A 27,778-nucleotide genomic window follows, 5' to 3' on the forward strand; every position below is an offset into this window, starting at 1 on the left:
TCAGCACCTGAGGGTCAGCTCCTCGCTGGTGTCCATGCCGACCTCTCCTCCCTCGGCGCCGTTTCGCTCCTCCTCCATCACCTCCCTTTCCTCATCCTCCTCCTCCTCTTGATAGGGAGAAGCAGAGGAGAGTTGGGAGGTGGCAACATCATTAGCACCTCCAATGAGGGTCTCTGCTTCTCCTCCTTCTCCTCCTCCTCCTCCATCCATCTTCCAGTCGCCTGTGGCTCCTGGTGTGGAAGCTGGCTCTGTCATCATCTCGCCATCGACCCCCTGCCCTGCCTCCATTTCACCTGTCTCTGTCTCACTGATGGTCAGCCTCTTCTCACCGTCCATCCCTGTTTCTCCATCTAATTCCAAACCCATCCCACGATCCTCACCCAAACCTGTCTCCATGTCCCTGCCGGTCATTGTCTCTTGAGTCAAACCCACTGCAGCGTCTTTACCCAACCCGAGATCTTTCTCTCTTCTCAGACCTACCTCTCCCTCCAAACCCAGCCCTGTTTCCGTCTCCCCCCACATCCTTTTTTCGTCTTCAAGCACTGAGTCAACACAACCTGTCTCACCAAGCGGCCCTATCTGTCCACCCAGCCCTGTCTCCAGACATTGTCCTGTCTGTGGTGGCTGGTCTCCGGTCAGTGCTGCGGCTTCCTTGGCTTGTCTGATGCAGTTGATCCATTGCTGTTTGTTGAAGGCATCACTGGCCTGGAAGCAGTGACTCTGCAGCTGACCTCCAGTACGGTAAGAAACCCGGAAGAAGTTCTTTGCTGTGAGGCAGAGAGACAGTGAGAGAGACCACATGAAACAAGGGTGGTTATTATGGTCAGACATCTGTGACAATAGGTTTGGTAATTTCACGTTCTGTTTCCATCCAGAACGTGTATATGTTGAAACAGGAAACTGTTGCCACAAAGTTGGAAGTTCACAAAAATATCATTGTATGCCGTAGCAATAAGATTTTCCTTCACTGAAACTGAGGAGCCCAAACCGGCCGACAACAGAGAAAATAAAGAAACAAGTGAATGCATGCAAACCGATCCTCATTTCTTCATGTGGGACGACAAAATGAAATGCATCTGTGTTTGTAGTATCTGTGGTATCTGAGATCTACTAACTCCGCTCGTTGTTGCTGAAGGCCCCTCTGATGGACCCGCCCACTCTCATCTCTCCGTCTGTTAGGTCCTCCAGGTCCAGCTGCCGGATGGGGATTGGCTGGCGGCAGAGCTGGTAGCTGACTGGCTGGTCGTTCAGCGAGACAGACCTGGTGATGACCAGGACGTCCTGGAACAGAAACACATGGAGCTTCTGCAAAGACAGAGAGAGAGAGAGCAGAAGTTCATTTTTCTTACTTGGTGAAGTATTTTTATATATATATATATATATATATATATATATGTATATATTCAGATCTTGTTTACTAGTCATTCTGGTCATAAAATTGGTAAAATAATAAAATTATAGAAATCTACTGACGAGTCCTCTGTTATTCTTCAGGTCTCCATGGCAGCAGAGGGTCCTGGAGCGGTCAATGAGTTCGTCCCTCTGTCCGTCCTCCGTGTACAACAGACGGTCCTTGTAGTACTGACACTCCGACTCCCCCGTCCTCGAGTTGATGTCTGCCACCACGCTCTGAACCATCAGCATCTGTATCAGAATCAGAATCAGAATCAGAAATACTTTACCGGTGCTTCAAGATTAGAAAGCAGCATAAATTTAGTAATAAAAGTATGTACAAAATATAAAAATAAGAAATAGAAAATAAAAATATACACATTTACAATATTTAAGTGAAAAATAAAAGTAAAAGTAAAAGATATATACAACAGCAGTGTATATGTTTGTCTATATATGTATATATATATATATATATATATATATATATATATACATACTTAACAATAAGTAATAGTGAGGTAGTATATGTAGAAGATTTCCAGTCTGTTTCTTCTGAGTGTCAGTGACACTCAGAGGGAGGAGTTGAACAGTTTGATGGCCACAGGCAGGAATGATTTCCTGTGTCGCTCTGTTGTACATTTGGGAGGAATGAGTCTCCCACTGAAGCTGCTCTTGTGTCTGACCAGTACGTCATCGAGAGGATGTGAGACATTGTCCAAGATGCCCCGCAGCTTGGACAGCATCCTCCTCTCTGACACCACCGCCAGAGAGTCCGGCTCCACCCTCACAACGTCACTGGCCTTGCGGATCAGTTTATTGAGTCTGTTGGAGTCCGCCACCCTCAGCCTGCTGCCCCGCAATGCAACAGCATAGAGGATAGCACTGGCCACCACAGACTCATAGAACATCCTCAGCATAGTCCGGCAGATGTTGAAGGACCTCAGCCGCCTCAGAAAAGAGAGACGGCTCTGGCCCTTCCTGTAGAGGCATTAGTGTTCTTTACCCAGCCCAGTTTATTGTCTATGTGAACTCCCAGGTACTTGTAATGTAGAGCAAACAGACAAAATGTAACCCCATCCAGACACATTACATATCATACCCCTACTTTCAAAGATATTCCCAAATATTCAGGGTTATTATTAAGTTTTTTTCCTGACTAAAGGTTTGTACTGATGATTGAACCAGAAGACTTTCATGGAAATCCAAGCCTTGATGTGCTCTTAATGTCAGTCACCTAAAGTTTTGAGAAAACAAAAGGACTTTTACTTCTGACCCCGAAATAGATGGCTTCTTATTGGTCGACCATGCAAACTCCCATGTCAAAGTTGTACTGGACTCACCAAAATATTGCCGTTTTAAATGCTGGTGTTCCTTAATTTTCAGGGTTATCCCAGACTTTTTAAGGTTATTCCTGACATTTCAGGTTTATACCAAGTCCTCTGGGTTACTCCTTTATGTTTGCACAGTTTACATCTGTGCTTGACAATTCTGATTGGAACACTTTTACTATCTTAGTCTGACAGTGGGGTGAACCAGACCTGTAGGACAAAGGTGTACAGTATCTTAACGTTGGGTTTCCTCACCGCCTCGTCCAGGTGCTGCCGGTCCGGGTGGTCGTTGGGCGTGTGCTTCAGGATTTCCCTGAGCAGCAGCGGGTATTTCACCAGTCGGCTACGAGGGATGTCCAGAAAGTTCCACAGGTCCAACTTCCTACTAAAGGGCGACTGGAGACAGCGCTGCAAGAAATCCTGAACCCGCCGATCCTGCTTCTTCTGGTCCAACAAGTCCTTAGCCTTCACCTGGTTACTGCAGTACGGAGTGTAGGAGGAGAGACAGGGCAGCTGAAGGGACACAAAAACAGAGACCTGGTCAATACAGAGTGTAAGGAGTGTTATGTTATGAGTGTTGTATTATTAAGAAAAAAACTCACCCAGTCAGTTAGGATGTGTCCCACATGTTCTGTGGATCCGTCAGGTTTTCTGGCGTCTCGGAGGCGACTCAGCAGGTCTGAGGAGAGACAATTTTGAAATTATGAAACAATTTCAAGACGTCAGGACCCAAAGCAGCAAGGGAACATTGAAGAAGACACAATGGCAACACAAACTCTTATAGTGGCATCCAGAAATACTGACAGAGCTACAACATGAGCATGAAGTGAATGTCTAAACTCAATCCACGTCACCAACATGGCTGCTATTGTTCTCAAATGTTAAATGTCGTCAAACACAAGCAGCCGTACAAGAACTTTTCACATGACGAATCTGACCAGACACTTGAACTGATGGTACTGGACAGTTTTTGAGACTTTGAGACACATTTCAGTCTGTTCAAGGTTCAATAAGCAGCCCTAATCACTAAGTCACCTGCACGCCAAATCCCAACATCTTTTTTTTATTTCAGATCTCAGCCTAAACATTTAGCCAAACATGCACACATCATATCCAAATCAATGCTTTTCGTTTTCCTAAATACTGCAAGATAAAATGTTGTAGGAGTTTGCAATATTCAGCGTGTAGACTCCCTTTCCTTTTCCTCAGTGGCTCACTATTAAAGTTCAGTTAGTGTGAACACCACCTCTGCAGTGTTGACTTCATACAGTATGTGGAGAGAGATGTTGGGGGTTTCTCACCACACTGTCACCATCTGGTGGCAATTAGATGAATTGCAGCTTTAAGACAAAGTTTCAGACAAAGTTTGAAATTCAGACATAGACAACTGGCTGCAAAACAGATGGATTTTAAAATGTATTTTTTCAAAACTTGTTTTGCTGTCAAAGCCTTAATGACCGTCATGAGTGTGAGGGACAACCCCCCCCCCCCCCCCCCTTCTCACAGTGAATCCACTGATTATAGAGAGTGCTGGTCAACAAGGGCAATATGGGCTGATATGAGATTGATCTCTTCAACAACTGATAATTGGCTCTTTCACTTTGTTAAACTAAAGATTGAGATAAAACTTTAATTGCAGTTATCTTAGAAGGTGGAACAAGATGCACATTTAATCTCTAACCTTGTGGTCTTTATACTAATCTGACGGCAAATGTTACTAAGTTTGACCAGGGTGCTTTTTTCAGAGACTGACATGTTAAATTACCATCAGATTAACGTAAGGGGGGGGAGGGTACATGTCTGAAAGGGGCTATAGATGCTTCAGCTCTGGACTCAGCGCTCAGCTGTGGAGGCTGAAACACGTTTCCATTAGATGCTCCTTCCTACCTTCATGCAGGGGTATCAGTGAGTCCAGAGTACCAAAGATCTGGTTCAGTTCCTGCTCAGTCATGATTGACAACTTCAGCATCGGGTCATGGTAGGCCTGCAGTACACACACACACACACACACACATGAACATACTCAGAAAATAGTGGTACTGTGGATCAAATGTAGGAGGAACGTCAGTTCTTCAAGGAACAATATATATATATATATATATATATTTTTTTTTTTTTTACCTTTTTAGCCAACTTGAGATCCTCCACCAAGTCTTGCTCACCCTGAGCCAACTCAAATATAGCCTGCAGGGAGATATAGAGTTTCAGCAAAAAGACAACTGTAGACATGTCTAAGACATTAGTTTGTCTTATCTGAGTGTTTAGAGATGGAGAGTCAACCTCTTCAACACTGATGGATTAGGATGAAATATTGTTTTTGTCAAGTGTATTTAGAAAAGTTGGTTGTAATGATGTATGTTTGGATTTCTCTTGTAATTTTCAAGAAAAATTGAGAATACATATTGTATTTTGTCAAAACTATTCTATAAAGACAATGGTAATGTTTTGTGTACATACTATTTTTTTAAATTGATGGTCTGTAAATAACGAGACCAAAAACAGCCTCAGACTCCACCCCAATGAAAAATACATTGTTGTGTCAAAAGTAAAATACATCCTTCAGTCCAGCAGCAGCGTGTCTCTCACCTCTTGTCGTTTTATCTCTTTTGGGCTCAGAGTCTGCATCGATCCCAGTCGGACGTCGAACGTCTCACTCCAAAGCTTGCTGTCGCGGCGCTTGGCGGCTGGGGCCGTTGCCGTGGAAACCCGTGTCGCGGCCATGGAGGAGGAGGGGTTGGAGACTGTCGCCGAGATAACGCGCGTCTTCATTGACGAGGAGGAGGAGGGAGGAGGATGAGTGGCTCTCTCCATCTGACTCTCATTACGAAAACTGATGGAGCGCTGCAGAGACAGAGAGACAGACCTGTCTATAGAATAATATGTTTATTTCACACGTTTTCTTTTTTACTGCTGGTTAACAGAGCAACAAACTGTCTTATTTTCAGCATCTGTAGCACAGAGTTGTGAAGTGGCAAGAGCTAGTTTGGGTGCCCCTGGTTTCCATTCATTTTTCCCGTGAACAATGTTTCGTTACTCACAGTTGAGTTTCCTTCAGCTCTGATTGGCATGAAGCTCTTCTGGTTGAACTGTGTTAGAAAATATCTGGTTCTTTGATTAAAATATTGAAGGTACAAGCGTGTGGGCATAAAAACTCCAGGGGAGGGGTTAACTACGATTCCCAAGGTGCACTGCTAACAATTTGCAGTTTAAAATTCACTATGATTCGCACACTTCTGACTGGCTCCATCTCCATATCAATGGCTCATGGGTATTGTAGTATTTAGAGCTGTCCGGCATGCCACACTGATGGAAGAAACACAGTTGAAATCATGGAGGTCATAAGAATAACCTACGGGATTATAATATTATTCTGGAAAGTCTCGTGTTTCTTTGTTCAGTAACATTGAGGATATTATAAATAGAGAAAACTGAAATGGGAACACTTTTGGAACCAGCAGCCCCTACAACTCTGCATCTTAATCTTTCAATAAATGTCACTGGCTGCAGTTTGTAATGACTGTGGTGTATCGATTAGAAGACGTTTCAAAGGTTTCTTGTATTTTACTAGAAGGCCGTACAGGTTTACTACACAACATCACATTATTAATCTCAAAAGAGAATAAAGTGGACAGACAAACTACAACCTAAGATGGCCTCTGTTTGTTTGCAGCAAAGTGTCAATTTGAAAGACTCACACAACTTCTCACACTAAGAAATAAACAATACATGTTCATGTTAATAAGAGCCAGTATGTTTCAAGATACAGGTCTGTAAAGTCAAATTACACGAACTGAAACACCGAACACTTACTCATCCTATATTTACAATGAAGGACAAATATAAATCATACTTACACACTAATTATCGCACATAACCTCCTATACAGCCAGCCAGCCAGGTTTTCCCCCCAAACACATCCATCAACCTCACTGGAGGGAACTAGCAGACAAACTAAACCAGCCAATATCGCAGTTAACCGCCCAAAGTAGCCGATTGGCTCCAGAAATGCTCGTACACAGCTCATATCCAATGAAATTGCTGTGCCTGAACTCTATGCGAATTCTTAACGATCTGATTGGTGGTTCACCTGCAGCGTCTGACCAATCCTCTTCAGCGGTGCGGTCTTGACGGGCGGAAGCAGGCTGGCCAGAGACGTCACCCTGGATACGAGTTTACTGCGCTTGGTGCTGGGCTCCTGGAGGAGGAGAGAACAGAGTCAAACTAGGATCACATTATCATACAGAAACCTGTGATTCATGTGGGGCTTCAGTCCACAACCTGCTTAACTGACTTCCTCACAGACCTGCGGGCTACAGAACCAATGATGGTGTATTCTGGGAATTCATAAACACACTGTAGTCCAGTCTGAGGTTTCTAAACAGCTGTGAGTGTAGATATTGTGGGAAAGTTGACTCTGTATTACTGATATACTGCAAGTTAAACAATAGTGTGACTCAAAGTCTTTCCCTCTCTGCCAGACTCTCTCACACACACACACACACACACACACACACACACACACACACACACACACACACACACACACACACACACACAGATATCAGGCCTCCATGTTGTCAGGGTCGGTCTCTGTGTGTGAAAATGGCACCCGGCTGTTTGTTCTGAATACAGACTTACGATAAATCAATATGCGTGTGTGTCTTCAGCTCTGCCCCGCAGCCCAGAGTCAGCTGACCTACTGGAACACAGGAACCATCAAACTTTGTTTCCATCAGCGCTCACTGTCAGGAACCAGTCGACCAAACATAAATCAACCTCTGCCAGGCGGTTTTTGTTTTTTGTCCTCGATCGCTTCGGAGTCACAGACTGATTTTCACCTTCAAGTTCAAGTCATGAGTTTTTCTCTCATCTCTCACAATTTAAAGCTGTGACTTCATATCCTCTAAAGTTGCTTGGAGATCTGATGAGTCTCTAAAATATAAAATGTAAACACCAGTTTAACTGTGTTACACACTGACTTTCAGTTTGTTCAGTGAGGATAATAAATAATCAGTTCATTTGCTTTACACTTGAGAAGTTTCCATCGGACATGTTGTAATGAGTTTCTGTGTGTGATGACGCTTCAGTTGATTCAATGTGACAAAGATCAATTCAGTGTAGTTGGTCAACAACAGACTCTAATCTATCTAATTACAGCAGGTTTACAGCAGACTGACAGAGACTGAGTCTAAAAAAAATAAAACAGAAACCCAACTGTGGATAAACAAGCTAGACCCGCCCCAGAATAACTCCTGTAAGAGCCGTGTTTTACCTTTAAAACTCATGCTTTAATGTCTCTCACATGATCATCATCTGTGATATAATAACTTCAGATTTCCACACAGTCAAATCAATAAAAAAATGTGTGTCCAATAGGAATGCTCCCTAAACATCGATGATTTGAATCATCAATCGAGAAGCCAAATTACTGCACGTTTTTTATGCAATGCAGGATTACAGCATGGGTGAGACCGTGAATGATATATAATAATCTAATAATCGTAGGTAAGGTGTAATGAAGGAAAAACATCAGTAATAATACAGAGTGTCTATTAAACCAATAAAGTATCAACAGATAAGAAAAAGCAGGAACCAAAAGTATTGTAAATATATCTAAGTATGATGTCTGCCTGTTCACTGTTTTTTTGTCCAAGTTGGAGAAAACAATCCCTCTGATCAAGAAGTGTTTAGTGTCCGTAGGCAGCTCAGGCTGTTTTGAGGCTCTGAGCAGAATCTGTTTTTCCAATCACCCCCGGTGTTGTAGTCAGTCAAGTGACCTTCTGTGTAGAAAAACTAAAGAGAGACGTATGAAGGAACTCACTTCATGCCATATGGTCAATACAGTCAAACAAACAAACTACACTACTACAAACGAGTATGTTTTCTTCAGTAGAAAATATTTCTACTGTTTCTGTTTCCTTCTCCACAACTCTTCCAACTCTTTCACTTCCACAACTGAAATCCTTCAGTGAATGCAAGAAAACGTCCATCAAAGTGAAACTCTCAAAGAAAAAACATTATGGGAGTAAATAATAATAATGACTGACCACTGAAGAGTACAAACGCTCCACAAAACACTACAGGAATGTTTCTACTCTGCCTCTAGAAGATATGTTCTCCATCTTACCTCCACCTGTTTCCCCATGTTGTTGTTCCCTTTGCCGAACTCCACAGGGCATTCAGACTTGAACCGGTGTACCAGCAGGCAGAGGGGGCTCAGCCCCACCACCATACTGCTCACCACAAAGCCCAGCACAGGATCTGGACCTTTCCCAGAACCGAGAGAGCGTCCAGAAATATTCTCAAACTTTTAGAGTGTCCAGGAAGAGTTTGGTGCTGGTAGAGTATCCAGGTATGAATGTTCAGAAGAGACTTAACGCTGGTAAGGAGTCTGGAAATAGTCTGATACAAAGAACTAAACTCCAGTAAAGCCTCTAGAAGGAGTCTGGTGTCAGTTGAGTATCCAGGAAGAGTTTGGAAACAGCGTCCAGAAAGTGTGATAATGACAAAACATTAAGAGCGAGATCCACAAAGTCTGCCAGCACAATTTCTAGCAAAAGTCTGGTTCTGGAAGAGCATCCAGGAAGAGTTTGGTACGAGAAGAGTCTCCTGACAACCCGGCTCTGGCAGTGTCCAGAAAGAGCCTGGTAATTAGCAGATGTCCAGTTAAGGTTTGGTCCCTTCAGACGGATCTGGAGCTCTGAATCTCTTGTTCCAGGTTTCTAACGGACTTCTCTATTAAATGGTTGTTAAAGATTTCTCCCTCTCAGTGATTCTGACTCTGTTTGGAAACTCAAAGCTTGCTAATCCCTCTCTCCCTCTCTCTCTCTCTCTCTCCCTCTCTCTCTCTCTCTCTCTCTCTCTCTCTCTCTCCCTCTCTCTCTCTCCCTCCCTCTGTCTCTCTCTCTCTCTGACTCACCCACTCACTTTATTTCCTTCCTTTCTTTCTCCCTTTCCCCCGAGCATCCACTTTTTTTATTTATATTCTGAGCCTCAGAAAACAATAAAGATAAGGAGAAGACATTTTGATCCTAAGCATTGTCTGTGTATATCCAGAGCCTGATATATCTTATTCCTCTGAGCCATAGAGCTCCATTGTCGTCTAAACTATTAAAAAAAACATCAATGAGTCACACTGTTGCACTGGTTGACATGTTGCTTCATTGCCATGAACACACACACTGTAATTTATATTGACTCAATCCCACATACACCGCCCCGTTGCTGGAAATCTCATCAGATTATTATAAAATGCTTACAAGCAATATGAATTCTGTATAAACTCCAGTCACTCGGTCAATAAAATTTAACTTTAGCATCTTTAACCCACAGTTTATCACCATCATGATGCTGACTGCTACTGGGGCTGATACTGAAGCTACTGGTGGTGCTGGGACTGGACTGTTCAGTTCAACATCAGTCAATGTTAATCTGAACTGTAATTAGTACAGAGAGAGAGGCCTGCAGGCTCTGCCCTGGTTCTGCAGTAGTTTTTAAGTTAATTACTGTGTGTGTTTGTGTGTATACTTGTAGTACTCATGTGGTGGTGTGGTAAACATCTGTTTACAGAGAAACTGTGGGACAAAAACATTACAAAGACTTAAAGACTTTAAGACTTGATTGTTGGTTCAGGTTGTAAGGGTTTGAGTTAGGCACGTAGTGGTTAAAGAGCTGACATGATTAGTTGATTACCAGAAAATGAATCAGCAAATATTTTGATTATCAATTAATCGTTTCAGTCATTTTTCAAGCAAAAACTAATTTTCTGATTCCAGCTGACTGAAAACTGAATATCCTTGTGTTTTTGGACTGTTGATTGGACAAAATAAGACATGTGACGACTAAAATGCAAAAATAAAATAGTGAAAGCCCATTATAATTTTCCAAAGGCAAAATCAAATCAAATCAATGAATCAAGAAAAGGCTGATTAATCGATCAAGAGGGGTAAGTAAGATGCATTTGGGTACATTAGCAGACTTGATATAGTTTCTCCAAAATAAAAAAAGAGAGAAACTTAAACACACACACCCTGGATCAGCTGTATGCGGTAATGAAGCATCAGAACAACTTTGATCATTGTGTCGTTTTTAGAAACGTTTCCATGGTTTCCTCTGAGAGCTGTGACGGGTATCAGAGTCAGAGCATCATCGCTGACCTCTGACATGACATGAAACACGCCTCGTGTTCAGCGAACAAAAACTGCCCTTCTGACTCAGCTCCATTGTCTGTAAATGGAGCTGTTGGGTCGTGGACGCCCTGAGAGGAACAAGAGTGACCTACTGATCCAAGAACAGATTCGGTTTTCACTACTGACTCAGACAAACCCGCCTCATATTGTTAGTACTGTGACACATCTGCTGCATGTCCGCACATTCAAGACGGGTTGACGGGTTATCCCTCTTTCATATCATCAAATGGGTAATAAGCCACTCGTATGCACTTTGCCTAAGATAGATATCTAAGGAAACAATATAATAATAAAATATAATTAAAACTAAGAAAATAAAATAGCCTGCTTTTATTAAAAGGTACAGATGCCACAGTTTATTAATCACTGCCCTCGGTTTACAAAACAACATCAATAACTGTTAATGTGACCCCGAAGGGGTCAGTAGATATTAATTAACCACTGATGTCCACAAAATGTCTATAACCACTCTGGTGCCAAACAGAAACCTCCACAATCAATGAGGTGCAGCTCTGCATGACAGCAGGACTCATTTTACTGTTTTATTTACATCCTGATGTTAGCTCTGTTCTTCAGTCCCTTTATAATGTTTTACTGCTTTATCTTATTTATGTCGATTTTTCATGATGCCGATTTCTTTTCTTATCAGTAAGTCAAACTGTCATGTGAAACGTTTGGTGACTGTTTGTTTTACAGGTCCTGTAGTTTCCTCTAATTTCCCACAATGGATCTGATACAAACACTAACTATAATTTCACTGGAAGGTTCTGGAGACGCTGATCCTAATTTCCAATTGGTACACTCCCAATCAGTTAACTGCTACTGTAAGCTACTGTGGAGAGTACAGTTTAGTCAGTACACAGCAGGTCAGCTGAACATGAGAAAATGGGAAATTGTTGAAGCCGTTGTTGGCATTGTCAGAAATGTGTGAATTAAATGACATGTTTATTTACTGAGGTCGTCACTAAAGGCGGTGTTGTGCCGGACTACATTATACTGAAAGATGTTTTCCACTTTTTGTCCTCCTACTTACGCGAGTACAACATGCGGTGGAGTAAAACATGAAGGGGGCAAAATATTAAGAACACAGGGGAGAAGAAACGAGTACCAGCCAATCGCAGCACAGTAGACAGTAGAAAAGTAGAAAAACAACAGATTTAATGTAGTCCAGTACAACAACACCACTGACTATGACCTCAGATTTAATTAACACATCTATGATAGAGTCAAAAAACGGAACATTAAAGGCATCATAAAAGAAGACTTCATGGCAGAACAGGAATTAATTAGATTGTACCTAATAAAGTGGCTGGGTGTATACGGATAATGTGATTTTTAGAAGAGAAATTAATAATGAATAAATATTTATTTTGGTTTAAATGGAGCAGGTCTTCAGAGGAATTTCCTCTGAAAATCAACAGCTTCTTATAAAATCCACACAACTAACTTGAATAAATGTTTCCCATAAAATTAAATTTAAAAAGTTATTTTCTAAAAACCTCTTATGACATTGCAAGGAGATTATTGACATATGAAATAAAACTTAACCTCTGATTTTATCCCAGACAAAGACAGTGCTGCTGAATATATTGATATAAAATCTAAACTGCTGTCGTGACCTTTGACCTTTAAATCAGTTACAGTCTCCTGGTCCTGCAGTTTCAGTAAGAGCACAATATGACTGTGTGTGTGACTCACTGGGCTGCAGGTAGCGACAGTAGAGAAACAATAGAGTGTAATTTATCTGCCGGCGCTGGTTTGTAACAAAATAAGACTGACGGTGTGTTTGGGTCTGTTTGACACACAAACATCGAGGTGTATTGAACAGGGTGGACATCCTGTGTTAGACTGAGCAGGGAGGGAAACGCCCGAGAAGGAGCGGGCTCCTGGCAGAGGGCTAAAAATACAGACAAGTACATGAGGAGGGGCCCAACACGAGGGCAGAGGACCCCCGAGGGTCCCAATATACAATAACCCAGAGTCAATGCTGGAGATAACAAAGTACAAGTTCAAAAATCACAGTTACTCCCTCATCTGTTGCATTCAGCTGCCTGTTTGTCCTATTTAACTGGAAAAATCCCAAACCACATTCTCATGCCAGGTGGTAGAAAGATGTCATGTTTTTGATTTACTCTAGTCTATTAGAGGAAATTAAGGGGAAAATCTAGAGGAAAATCAGCTAATTTTACGAAAAACATGGACACCTTCTATATCCTGTGTATCCATGGTCACTGACATATAGACTGGGAGTGACTAATAGTGCACCTCATGCAGGTTTTTAAGGTCCTGTGGATGAGTTGTATGAGTAATATATTTCATTTTATACTGTAATTCATGTGGTTTCATATTTTACATTTTGCAGCCTGTTGGGGAGAGAGGGATGGGTTTTAGAGGATAGAAGTATGCTGTGTACTTTTTTCCCCCTGTATGTTATATATATATATATATATATACACTACTCACAAAAAGTTAGGGATATTCGACTTTCAGGTGAAATTTATGGAAAATGTAAAAAGTTCATGCTACAGTGATATTATATCATGAAAGTAGGGCATTTAAGTAGAAGCATGCAATGGTAATTTCTTCATCTCATTCCTCATTTCTGCTCAATGTGAAAGCTGAATATCCCTAACTTTTTGTGAGTAGTGTATATATATGATTTATGTTGGGATACTTCTTTTGTATATAACTTGGAAAATTCAAGAGAGAGAGTTGTAAAATCACAGTTATAAAAAAATTCCACCTTTATATAATTTAAAATTAAAATAGATAGAATGAAACACCTCTTTTTGTTCTTTCTCATAAATAATAAGTCTCATTATTAGTCTCATTAAGCCGTTATCGACACACAATATTTCTATAATTTACCTGAATTACAATTCATTCATTCACATCTAACATTTTATGCATATAATTCAAAGATTAATGCTAAAATACACTTATCTGCAACGGTGACTTAAATTACATCAGTGTCCTTCAAAAGTACACATTCCTGCCAATAGTTTCACACTATCCCACTGATCTGCAGGTGGCGTTAACGTGTCAACAAACATCACAATGCACCAACAAAAGGCAGTGAAGAAGAAGACTGCACTTATAAGTTATGATCAAAACACAACATACAGGAGAAAAGAGCTACTGTTAAAGATCTTTGCTCACCTATAATGACTAAATATAGACCAGAAACACTTGACGGTGAGATAAAATCACACTACAGATAATACACTTATTAACTCAAACAAGGTGGTTTAGTGTTAAGTTACTCTTTAAAGCTCTATGTAAAAATTTCATGGACAGAAAGCCACATTTCACAACTGTTACATGCAGTTTCACCATAAATCAGGGTCTACAGAACGTATACAAAACTGCAGGGAAGTTACTCTTCTCTCCATTTTTAGGTCATATTTCATATTTTAAAAGGTGTGAAGATCCTGCCACCACAGAATCAGGAAGTGTTTCGCCTTTTCAAAGTAAAAGTCACTAAGGGCACTAAAGATTTTCTGACATTTTTCACCAGTTTTTGAGACAAGACCAGAGTCTGAAACTGTCCTGATAGCACACACTGAGCCACAACGGAGAAGTTAGTTTAGAGGAGCTGAACTTACATTGATGTCCAGACTGCAGAGACTGAGGGAGTCTGCATCTCTGCTGGCCTGCTTCCTCTTCTTCTGCAACACACAAAACACAGCAAACGTTATGCTAGATGGAGTGAATCGAACCATCTGGTTACTGTCTTTTACAGCTCCATTAAATTATGTTTTGATTTCACACCGAATCAAATGACACAAATATAATGTGAATGTTTAGTTTGGAGTGATAAACCCACTGACAACCTGCAGCTCGATATAGTGCAGCTTGTAGCTCACTGCTTTGGTTACAGACTGGTCAGTTTGGTCAGTAAAACATATTCAAGTAACCAAAGTAAAAGAACTATAAAATCACATCTACAGTTTTGGAGAGTTTCTTATTTCCAGATTAAATGAAGAAGGAAAAGTAGGAAGAACAAGAGGAGGAAGGAAAGTAGAAAAGAAAAGAAGGCTGTTTTTCAGAGCTGAAAAGTTGACATCTTGGAGAAGGAAGATTTCTGCCCGACAACAGCGATATTTTATGATCTTGTTCAGATAAATGCAGTAGCGTAAAAGTGGAAAGACTCAAATGGACAACATAGAAATAGACCTTTAAAGTACCAGAACCTGAAAGCTGTTCTTAAGAACTTGAGTTACTTTCCTCCTCTGAGTCTCATTGGCTTTGGATCTACTGTCTTCAGGACAGTCGTAGTCAACATGAAGGTCGGGACCCCCACAGAGGAGGATCACAAAATGAAACTAGAACTGGTGGTGCCAAGAGGTCACAGTGCTTTGTTTTAAGGGGTCATGAGAGGTTGGGTTGGGAACCACTGGTCTTGGCGGTGCTTAGACAGAAGGTCGAGGGTCAAGGTTTTTGGTAACCTCTGCGGTAACTATGGCAACCACCATTCATATGGTGGGAAGCTGCGCAAGTGCAGCTACAGGAGTCAAACACTTCCTGTACGCTGCCATGACGACACAAACAGAAGAAAATCACACACACAGCTGATAAGCCGGGTCACTGAGGGCAAACAGCTGTATGAGAGGACAGGAGAGCAGACAGGGAGAGGAGGAGGAGGAGGAGGAGGAGAGGAGAGCAGAGGAGGAGGAGGAGGAAAGAAGGAGAGGAGGAGGAAAAGGGACCAGAGGAGTAAAGGAGGAGGGAAGGATGTGAGAGGAGAGGAAAGGAGAGGAGAACAAGATGAGAAAAGAAAAGGCGAGGAGAGGGAAGGAGCAAAATAAGACAGGAGAGGTTCAAAGAGATGAGGGAAGGAAAGAAGGAGGGAAGAGAGATGGGAGGAGAGGAGAGGAAAGGAAGAAGAGAAGAAGGATCATGGAAGAGGAGAGCAGGGGGGAGAAGTGAGATAAGGTGCGATTGTGAATAAAGAGGAGGGGAAAAAAGGAGGGAGGAGTGGTGGAAGAAGAAGAGGGGCCAAGAGGAGAGGAGGAAAAGGAAGAATGAAGGAGGAGGAGTGGACAAAAAAAGCAACAAAATAAGAAAGGAGAGGTTCAGAGAGATCAGGGGAGGACAGGAGAGGAGGTGGAGTGAGGGATAGAGGGGAGGAGAGGAGAGAAAGAAGGAGAGACGAGGGGAGGACATCGGGAAGGGATGAGAGGGAAGAAGGAGGTAGAGGAGGGTGAGGGAGAGGAATGGACAAGAGGAGAAGAGGAAAGAATGAGGAAGGGAGGAGAAGAATAAAAGAGGAGAGAAAAGGAGACGAGGAAAGGAGAAGAGGGGAGAAAAGGAGGGAAGAGGTGAACGAAGACAAGGAGGAGGAATGAGAGGAAAGAAGTGGGGAGAAGAAGGGGAAGGAGAGGAGGACTTGAGGAGAGGTAAAGGAGAAAGGAGAGGAGGAGGAGGAGGAGGAGGAGGAGGAGGAGGATGTCGGGATCGGTGAAGCAGAGTGTAACAATAGCAGGAAGTCTGCTGTTTGTTCAGTATTGTGTTGAGACTTTGTTGTTGGCCGGACGTTATATAACCTGGCAGACCTTACCTTTAACTCACTGTTGCTATAGAAACCAAAGAGGAGGAGTCTGGTCCTCCTGTCCATATAAGGTCTGTCCTCTAAACATCACAATAACCTATTAACTGACTGAAACAAGTCTCAGTAAACTGGAATTTGAATATTACGGAGATGATCCATGAAGCGTTTGTGTTAATGACCCCAAAGTCAATTATCAGATGCTATTTATTGTGACTTTTAAGGAATAGTTCGACTTTAAGGGAAAATATGCTTAATTGCTTTCTTGCAGAGAGTTAGATGAGAAGGTTGATACCGCTCTCATGTCTGTACGCTAAATATGAAGCTACAGCCAGCAGACAGTTAGCCTAGCTTAGCACAAACAGCTAGCCAGGCTCTGTCCAAAGGTAACAAAATCCACCAACCAGCATCTCTGAAGCTCACTGACTAACACGTTACATCTCGTTTATTTAATCCGTACCAAAACCAAACTGTAACAACGACAATTAGGCAGTATTTTTTATTCAATCGCATGAGGCTCATTGAATGAAAAAAAAACCAAAACTTACAGTAAAATGAAGATTCAAACAGTTATTCCTGCACCCTCATAGTGTGACTCTTTTACAGCTGAAGTTAACAAAGTCGTTTTGTTTTGGGGTTTATTTGTTGGCAGGTCAATTGCAATGAATAAAGTGGTATTATGTTAGCTAATGTCCCATTTGCACTGGTAGCTGCGCTGAAGGACTTTATAATTACATTTTCTTTCTCGCACGGTGGGATACATCTTTGTAACTTTTTAACGTATAATTAACATTCATTTTTCATTTTTGTGGTTGTTTGTGTCCTGCAGCTGTGACATACGATCTATCTGTCTATCTTACCTGTGTGCAGTACCTCACTGGACAGATGACATGCGTCTGTGATCATCACATGAAACAATACAATTACTGCATCATGCTGTCTGCACAATATGTACATTAAGGTGTTGACGTTAAGTGTTGACGAAGAACATCCATGTGAAAGAAAGTGGAACCCAACAGTCAATGTGCACAAATTGCACAGAATTGCAAAATGAAATGTGCGTAGACACACTGAAACATGAACTTGTGTGTGCGTGGAGAAGAACCGCGGCGTAGGTCACATTAACAAGAACGTGTCCGCCTCAAAAACACTGAGGAACACATCGCTGGGAATCACTGTGAGTGCACCTAAACCTGTTTGATCTGAGACATATATTGATAAGAAATGTGCAAAACAGCTGAAGATACCTCGTAAATAAAACATGAAGCGACGGTTCTGCAGGGAAGTTCTGCATGTGTTAGTAAACCCTCAGATTTCTTTCTGGTTATCGTTGAAAGGCATTCTGGGATACATTAGAAATCAGCGACTCACCCGATAGTAAACAAGCAGACAGCAGCCCATCATCAAGATTAGATCTGCTCCTCAGACACAGTTCAAGTGTCAGTTAACGCTCTCTGCAAACAGTAACCTGCTCCTCTTCCTCCTCTTCTTCCTCCAGGTCACACTGTTGTTACCCTAAAATGACATCAGCTGTCCTTTCTTTTCTCTGTGATCACTGCGCCTCCTCTCTCTTCTTTCTGCTGCCTGATCTCCTCCTTTGAGTCACCTCCTCACAGTCACATTGCTATTCTCTTCTTTTCTTTGCTGAACACGCTTTGCTCTCCTCCTCTTCTCTCTTCTCTCCTCCTCAGTCAGGCTCTCTCCTCCTCTTGTTTTCTGCCTTCTTCTGTCCACTGCCTTCCTCTCTTCTCCTCCTCCACCTCCTCAGTCACAGTCTAAACCTCCTCAGCAGCTCCTCTCTGCTCCTCAGCTTCACCACCTCTCTGAGTGGATCTACAGACCCTCAGGAACAGGAACCCCCTCACAATGTGTGTGTGTGTGTGTGTGTGTGTGTGTGTATGTGTGTGTCCACTCAGTTCCCATTGGACAAACAGGAAGAGACGGTCGTCGGGGGAAACAGGCCGTCTATAATTAGGAGCTACAGGAGACACGGAGACACCGGCCGTAGAGACATCGACACACAAAGAAAATCAACTCTACTTTATAAAAATCATGCAAAGAAAATAAATCCTTGTGAAAAATGACGTGTGTGCTATTCATGTCAGTTAGCAATAAAATTTCATATAATTTCATAGTTTTGGCTTTCATTCTTAGTTTGTTGATGGTTTTAGCTTCTTTAGCAGCTCTAGGCATGGCAATGTTGGTCGGTCCACCACTTTGGTGCAGAAATATATATATATATATATCAGTGGTGGAGAAAGTATTCAAATCCTTTACTTAAGTAAAAGTGCTAATACCACACTGTAAAAATACTCTGTTCAAGTAAAAGTGCTGCATTTAAATGTTACTTAAGTAAAGGTATGCAACTATAATGAGGAAAATGTATTTAAATGTCCCCTGTTATACTATTACATATTATATCATTAGATTATTATTATTACTCATGCATTAATGTAAAAGCAGGATTTTACTGATGTAGTTGGTTGAGGGGGAGCTCATTTATAACTTTTTTGTATCGGACTGCAACTAATGATTATTTTCATTATGGATTAAGTGATAACTTCACAATGCTTCTTTTTTTTTTTTTGTCCAACCAGTAGTCCGAAATTAAAAAAATTATAAATTAAGCTATTAAAAGGAAACGCAGCAAACCCTCACATCTGTGAAGCTAGAAGCGTGAAATGTTTTTGCATGAAAAAAAAATGAAAAATAACTTAAATGATTGACAAAATTGTTGCCAATAAGCTGAAATAAGAAAGATGATTTGCCATAAACCTTTTGTACAGATATCCAAGTTCTCCACAGGGTAAGCTGTAATAACTTTGGTGATCCACTGCCTTCCCATCTAGCGCCACCATCAGGTCAAAATCTAATTTGTCCAATACTTTATGATTGATTTATGACCAAATACCTGCAAAACTAATGACAATCCCATCAGCCTAAAGGGTAAATATTACCCTCTAAAAGCATGTTATATGTTATATTGTTATTGTGAGCAATGGGACGGATGTCATGAAACTTTGTACAGACGTTCATGGTTCTCAGAGGATGAATCCTAAAACCACAAACTGTTGTTGTTTTATTTATGTTGATCTCACTCATAAAGCAAGCAAATAAACGTACTTACCAAAATTAAAATATTCCTTTAACTACACAAAAAACTAGCAAAATACAAATTTCTGGTTTTTTAAAGGAATCCTTACTTTGGGAAATTCACTGATCTGCTGTTACGTCTCACTGGTGAAACTAAAACCGATGACACAAGTTTGAAAATCAAATTATGCTCTTGTTTGTGATATTAGAGCCATAACGCACTCTGTGGCTCTTCACTTCTGTCTCATCCTTTATTATCTAGATCTTGTGCATTACATCTCAATAAAGTGTAGAGTTGTCAAACAGCAGTGAATGATACGAATCAAATTTGTTCTTACCCCTCTGAGGGACCATCCGTCAGGAGAGAGAAGAGAGAAGGAGGAAGTTTTCTTCTGCAGCTTCGACCTAAAGGAGATGACAGAAGGAAGGAAGGAAGGAAGGAAGGAAAAAGAGACAGAAGAAGGAAGGAGAGAAGGAAAGAAGATGAATTCATCAGCGTTCACTGTTCCTGTGAAAGGACCACCACTGAAGCTTTACTGGACACACACACAACATAAAACCATTAGATCAGGTTTCCATTATAATTAATAACATAAGAATCTTGTATCTGTTTTGATGAAGTGCCTTTAAGGCAAAATGGAGAAACCAGAACAAAAACCCTCAGCGTACACTTCATAAACGTACAGAGAACAGATGTGTTTAGATGACGAGCCTCCTACACTTTGTTTTCTAACACTGTGAGCTTCAAACAGGGAGTTATGAAACATGTTTTTTATTGTGATCGATGATCAATGAAAACTTGTTTTACAATCGAACCTGGTTGCATCGAGGTCATTTTTTAAAGCTTATTGGCTTTTTTGTGTCATTTATTTGTGTATTCATGTGTGTACACAAGTTGGTTTATGTAATACAACTGTACATACACATATAGCTTGTATGTTTGCATGTTTGAATCGATTAGTTACTAATCTATTTTGATAATCGATTAATACTTTAAGTCATTTTTAAGTAATTTTTCAAGCAAAAATATATCGCGATTGTTATTTTTTTGTTAATATTATATTTGTCTTATGTGATCTCAAACTGAATGTATTAGTTTATTAACTGTTTGACATTTAAAATATATATATATTTTTATGGTTTATTACTTTTTTCCCCCATAAAACATTCTGGTTTTGAAGTGCAATATTAATAAACTTTATTATTATTTATTATTATGGTCATATCAAAACAATACACAACAAACAGTTTTATGTTTTATGATGTTGTTTTACTTTTACATCCTCGTTAACTCAGACTACTGAGGCCTCAAATGATCTTCATCTAAACTTTAGAGGTCACAGCGACCAGTAACCCTTTCACTATACATATGTGACTATTCTATTAAGACTTGAAAAGATCCTTTATGGTCTATAAATCCTCGAGAAGGAGGTTCGACTCTTCTTCTGTGTCTCTGCAGTGAGCAAACAAGCCAATTTGTTACTTGTACAATGACGGCATCGGCAGTGGTTTAGGTTTGAGTTTGACCACAGCGTCCCCTAATGACGTCTGTTGGTCAGTACAAGTAAAATGTAAACAGAGGGTTCTGGAGAGTCGGCCATATTTTACCTGAAAGTTTATCTTATTTCAAGAACGTTTTTTTTTTTTTTTTGGGGGGATGTCACTGCAGGGAACGAAGCAGACGGAGAGGAAACACAAAGTCAAAGAGAAAGACACAAAGAAAGGTCAGAGATACCAGACATTACATCATCACACACACACCCTGGTCTGAGTGTGTGTGTGTGTGTGTGTGTGTGTGTGTGTGTGAGAGAGAGAGAGATCGAGGCAGGAGTGAACAGATGGTACTACCAGTTGTAACCGCTAATGTATGACCCCTTTAAAGAGCAGTGGTGGAAAGTACATTTACTCAACTACTGCACCAATTTTGAGGTACTTGTACTTATATTTCCATATTATGCTACTTTATACTTTGACTTCACTATGTTTCTGAAATATTGTACATTTAACTCAACGGCATTTATGTGACAGCTGTAGTTACTTTTCAAATTAAAAGGCTCTGCACACGCACACAGGTGGCTTCAGTCACTCGGGCTGATGGGACATAACGTTTGAATGAACGCTGCGAATTACGCAATGTCACCAAATCCTATGTACTACTAGGAATGATGACGAGTTGTTCTGCCCCAACAGGCTCAACAAGTGTCAATCAAGCACAGTTTGTACATGTACATACAAAATATATGATCACCTATCAAAATGTGATGCATTATTATTGATTAAACTACCAAACAGCAACTCGACATGCTCCAACATTAAAATGCTGCTTATACTTTAATGCATCAGTAATAACAAATAATATGTAGAAATATAACACTGGCAGGTCTCTGCATGATAAGTTCTTTTACGTTTGATACTTTAAATACATTTTCCTGATAATACTAGTACTTTTACTGAAGTAATATTTTGAATGCTGCACTTTTACTGGTAATACAGTATTTCCACATTGTGGTATTACTACTTTTACTTAAGTAGAGCATCTGAATACTTCTTCCACCACTGTAGAAGACACTTCAAAATGCTGCAAACTGACAAGACACAAAAAACACCAATACACCTCAAATTACAAAACATTATGTTAATAACGTAGAATAAATGACATAAATAATAAATAAATAAATACTGTCAGTTCGGTTAGCATAATCAGGTATTTCCCACTCATTCACACAGATTTCTATATGCCTGCATTTATGTTTAATATGTCGTTTGGCCTCCTAAAATGTAATTTATGAAGTTTATATTACAGCTTGTGATGCTAAAGTAATTTCCTGTTTACAATGTTTGACAGTGCTACCTAGCGACAGTATTTCCTAGCAACCGATTTACACATCACTAATGTTTTCACTATCTAGGATGTTCCTTAAGTTTTACTGGTGCATTTATTAAATCTTAGTGACGGATTTACGAATAGCTGGTGCAACCCAGTCCTGTTCTGTTTCCTGCCCCCGGTCACCTTACCTACAATAGGAAACACACACACTCACACACACACACACACACGCACACACACACACACACACACACCTAACAACCTCTACAGGGTTCAATGTGCTGCATTGTAGGATAGTTCGAGTCCATTGTACAGAGCATTACACAACAACAAAATGTTAGACACACCAACGAGTGTTGCGTTTCCAGATGCTAACACATGCTAACACATGCTAACAGAACGTTTATCAACAAACCTGAAACCAAACAGAAACTTGTTCTGCATTTCTGATCTGAACAAAGCTTTTGTAATCTGTTCTCCCACTGTGTGTGTGTGTGTGTGTGTGAGTGTGTGTGTGTGTGTGTGTGTGTGTGTGTGTGTGTGAGTGGGTGTGCGTGCGTGTGTACATTACAAGTGTTTAAATATGTGTGTGTTTAAGTGTGTGACTCATTCATTCCTGGGAGTTGCAGTGTGCTTTTTCCAATAGCACAAATCATCCCACCCTGGATGCGCACACACACACACACACACACACACACACTTATAATCCAGATCAGAGGTGTGTTTGGCTTCAGGCTCCTACTTCTCTCTCTCTCTCTTAGTCTCTTTCTTTTTCTCGCTCTTTCCTCTTGTTGGATTTTTTACCCCCCATCTGGTTTTAATCTCTCTCTGTCTCTCAGTAAACATTTTTCAGACTCAAACTGTGTTTTGGTGTTCAGATTGAGAATAAGAAGTTCTCGTGGAGAGCCAAACTTTAGTAAAACTAACACATTGTTTCACAAACTCTGACTCCGTTTAAAGCTTTTTCAATGTTGTTCTATATGTCGACTTACATGATGAGTTTGAAAACATAAGACTGGTGTCAACAAATCCACTGAGAAGACCCAGAGCAACAATGAATTGCTCCACTAACAAGTATCATCTGTGTATCCAAAGCCTGATATATCTTATTCCTCTGTGCCATGTAGCTCCATTGTTGTTGTCCTTCAGTAGAAACACACAGACTTATTCCTGCTGCTGGAAATACTCCCTATAGCACCAAATGCATTCGGATATAAAACACCAACAAAACAAACAGTTGATGTAAATAATGTGACTTTCTGAGCGGCACATCTCGGCACCGTCTTATCCTCCAGGTAGGTGGGAGGACGACATTTCCTGCTGTGGAAAAAAGTTGAACATGATGTGATGACATTGTTCAGGAAACAGCAGAGGAAACGCTGCCCTTCTCTGACTCTTTGAGAGACCAGCTGATCCCAGGTCAGACCTACAAACCTCAGCTCAGAACTGATCCTGCTCCACCAAACAAGATTATTACTCATTATAAATACAACATTTCACGCAAACATTAAGTGCTGAAATGATTCAAGGGGTCGAGTAATCGATTAGACGACTGAGAGAAAATTAATCAATTCTCTGATTCCAGCAAATGTGACGATTTTATATCAACCAAATATATTTAACTGAATACTTGTGCCGATTCATAGATTTTCATAACTAATACCAAAATAATGTTTTTTTTCTTGCAACGCATGATTGTAATGCTCTGGACCACTGCTGACATTTGACACACACACACACACGTTTACTTAAGTCACTTTTGGGGACATTACATAGACTTACATTAATTTCCTGGAGACTAACCCTAACCCTAACCTTAACCTTAATCACTGACCCAAAAATCAGCCGTCTCCAATTAACTGGTCTGTAGTCTGAAATGCGTCCCCAAAGGTACCCTAAGTCAGAAGCACACACACACACACACACACACACACACACACACACCTCCAGGAACCAGCAGGGCAGCATACTGCTGGTAGAAACATGATGATTAGTGACAGAACAAAGCAGCAGAACAAACATCTCCTGAACAACATCTTCACTGTCAAGCAGCAGAACCACATTCCTCCAAAGATCAACACCGACTGCTTCAAGTCTGCTCATCTGTTGCTACGACTGTACGGTGGCATTCACATGGAGGACGCGCTGCTTCAGCTTTGATTGAAAATGTTGGTTGTAAAAAAATTTATTTTGTTTATTCTAAATTAACAATAAATCAAATGACCGTGTGATGTGATGTCTCTCAGGAGTTTGTGGAGACCAAACCAGACCTAAAAGAGAGTGAATATTGGTCACGAACACGACTCTGATGGGGTGATAATGTTACTCTGTGTCTGTGGATGTGGAAGTAGTTTGCTAACATGTTAGCTGTAACAACTGATAAGGGGATAGTTTGTCAGGACTGTGTGTCGGCCATCTTGTTTTGGAGTTCTTGTGGACAAAAACAATTGCAGCTTGAAAAAGTACAAAAAAATACCAAACATTTGGTGGTTCCAGCTTCTCAGATGCTCACACGACAGTAAACACTACCTTTCGGACAAAACGAGACATCTGAAGACGTGTCATTGTGCTGTGGGACATTATAACTTTTTTATGACATTTTGACTCATTTCACCGACCCTGGCTTCCTGGCTTTTAGAATTGATTTTAAGATATTACAGATTACTTACAAAGCCCTGAGAGGCCTCGCCCCAAGTTATCTATCAGACCTCTTGTTGCCCTATGTCCCTTCCCACCCCCTGAGATCCACGGACGCATCGTTCCTTGTTCCAAGGTCCAGGCTGATTCACAAAGGTGATAGAGGCTCCCAGACTTTGGAACGACCTGCCGGTGGAGATCAGTGCATCGAACTCTGTCTCGTCCTTTGAATCTCTTTTAAAAACACACTTTTAAAATTGCCTTCTGGTGACATTTAAGTTAATTTTACTCTCCTTGTGTTTTATATTGTGTTTCGTTTTCATGGCTTTTAGTTAGTTTCTGTCTCTTTGTGTTTTTAATGTGTTCTGTTTTTATTGTAACACACTTTGTAACTGTGTTTTTAAAGGTGCTATATAAATAAAGTATTTTTAGACCAATCAGAGAGTCAAACAGTCAGATTAAGTTGCAGCACTAAAAGCCACATTTAACACTCTTAACTTATTATTTAATATTTCAGTTTTTTAGGCTATTGTGAGGAATGTATGGTAATATTGGATTTACAGTAGTTTTGCATCAATATAAGGAAGTACGTTGATTTTTTCAGGTATCTAATTTGCTGGATTAGCCAAAAAAGATGTTTATTAAATGCTTATCTGATGTATAAATGGTTTGTCCACGAATTTTCTGAAAAATTGACTATATCAGGACACACACTGATATTGCGTTATAACTTCACATGTATATTGATGTATTGATCGCCGTCCCATGAAGCGCTGTTCAAAAACATATGATATGGGATATGATGCAGTACTATACTACTAATCTATCCAGTAGTATACAAAGTTTCTAAAACTTGCTCCACAATGATGAACTACAACATTAAAATGCTCTCACATGTTTTGTTAGTGGCAACAACAGAATAATATAATATTTTACAATAATATAAAATTGTGAAGAAGAGCCATTCTGCAGAATGAATGCTTTTACTTTTCATAATCTATTTGTTGATTTTATTTCGTATTAATGATCTGAATCTGTAAAGTAACAAGTTTATATATATAATAAACGCAGTGAAGTAAAAAACACAATATTCGCCTCTGAGATGTAGCGCAGGAAAAGTATAAAAGCAGCACAACATGGAAATGCTCACGTAAAGTACCTCAAAATTGTGCTTAAGTACAGTACTTGAGTAAATGTACTTACTTACAACTAGTAATATTTTGAATTGAGGAGTATTTTTAGACCAAGGTATTTGTATTGTCACTTAAGTTAAGGATCAGAGTACTTCTGGTAGTTTCAGTAGGCTTTTAGCAAAACAACAAATAAACATAATTCCACACCAAACTGCCATGATGGTAAACAGAGGACTGTGTGTGTGTGTGTGTGTGTGTGTGTGTGTGTGTGTGTGTGTGCAGACTATAAGTCACTCTCAGGCAAACTTGTGACTCACTGTGAAGCAATAAAAACCTTCTCTCTCTCTCTCTATAGTATGTTTCAGGGTCTCTCAGCGCCGCCAGACTTTTAACTTCTTCACACAGCTTTTATAAAGTAACAGACAGACAGACAGACAGGCAGACAGACAGGCGGTGGAAGAGTTAACTCCCTGTCTGTCTCTTCACATTCTTCTTCTCTTACACTAACAGAAAACGCCCATTATTATCGTGTTTTTTTTTAAATCTTTTTCTTTACCAGAACTAATCTTTCGGAGGCTCGCGGTGCAGCTTCTCACCTTGAACCCCGCTGACATCCATCACCTGTCTGCATCGGGCTGCAGCTCCTCCCAACGATCCACAAAAGATCCACAATCAACAAACAATGGACCGCCGAAACTGTTTCCGCCTGCTGGCGCGTTTCCGGTGAATAAAAACAAACTTTTCTTCCTCTGAAAAGAGTCAAAGTCAAACTTCAGTCCGAAGATTCAGCCGAACAACAAACTGAGTCGCTGTGATTGTAATGAAAAGCCTCCTTTCATCTCACCGTCAAGCGCGAGTCACAGCCAGATGTTTGTCTTCCGGTAACGCCTTCAAAATAAGAGCCATTGAATTAGTTGGTCCTTTCGAGGTGAAAATGAACAGAGGTGGAAGAAGTACTCAGGTCTTTTACTGAAGTAAGAAAGTAAGTAAGTTTTAGTGAAGAAAGTAGAAACATCACACTGTGAGACTTTACAAGTGAAAGTCCTGCATTCACTTAAACAAAAGCATGAAAATACAAAAAGTACTTAAAGTATGTAAAATGAAAGTACTCATTAGGCAGAAGAATGGCCCCCGTCATTGTAATGCTACTGTGTCTTATACTATATTATCCGTTTTACCAGCAATGTGTACCTATCAAAAATAAAAGTACTCATTCTGCAGATATATATATATGTATATATCTATAGGTATAATATTTCCCTCTGAATTGTACTGGAGTAGAGGTATAAAGTAGCTTAACACTGAAATACTCAATTGTATTTAAGTACAGAACTAGTAAATGTTACATCCCACCACTGAAAACGAAACTACCCATTACATAATAGACTTACCTATATGATATGTGTTATATTGATAGAAATAAGAGACAGTTGAGCTGAAGCAGTTAGTCAATTAATCGTTTAGTTAATCAACAAAAAATAAATCAACAAAATTTAAATAGAATCATGATTTAAGTTGCAAAAATACCATTTTGAAATTGAATATATTATGATTATGGCATTTTTCGATTCTAGAGTTGATACAATACTTGAGTTTTGGAACCAATAACCAAAAACAATTTTTCTGTA

The 27,778-nt window shown here is 40.3% G+C and overlaps 1 protein-coding gene across 1 annotated transcript; it reads right to left on the reverse strand.

Annotated features, from left to right (window-relative positions):
- arhgef3 (Rho guanine nucleotide exchange factor (GEF) 3) lies at positions 1-26,781 on the reverse strand. Its single transcript, XM_070903290.1, has 12 exons — positions 26,747-26,781; positions 19,892-19,958; positions 14,518-14,580; positions 6,811-6,918; positions 5,310-5,564; positions 4,845-4,907; positions 4,611-4,707; positions 3,326-3,402; positions 2,979-3,236; positions 1,474-1,644; positions 1,116-1,305; positions 1-767 (listed from the first exon to the last, which is right to left on the reverse strand). The coding sequence occupies exons 1-12, from the start codon at positions 26,779-26,781 to the stop codon at positions 1-3; spliced, it is 2,151 nt and encodes a 716-aa protein (XP_070759391.1).
- Positions 26,782-27,778: the final 997 nt, after the last annotated feature.

This window comes from Enoplosus armatus, chromosome 3 (genome assembly GCF_043641665.1).
Source record: "Enoplosus armatus isolate fEnoArm2 chromosome 3, fEnoArm2.hap1, whole genome shotgun sequence".
NCBI lineage: Eukaryota > Metazoa > Chordata > Actinopteri > Centrarchiformes > Enoplosidae > Enoplosus > Enoplosus armatus.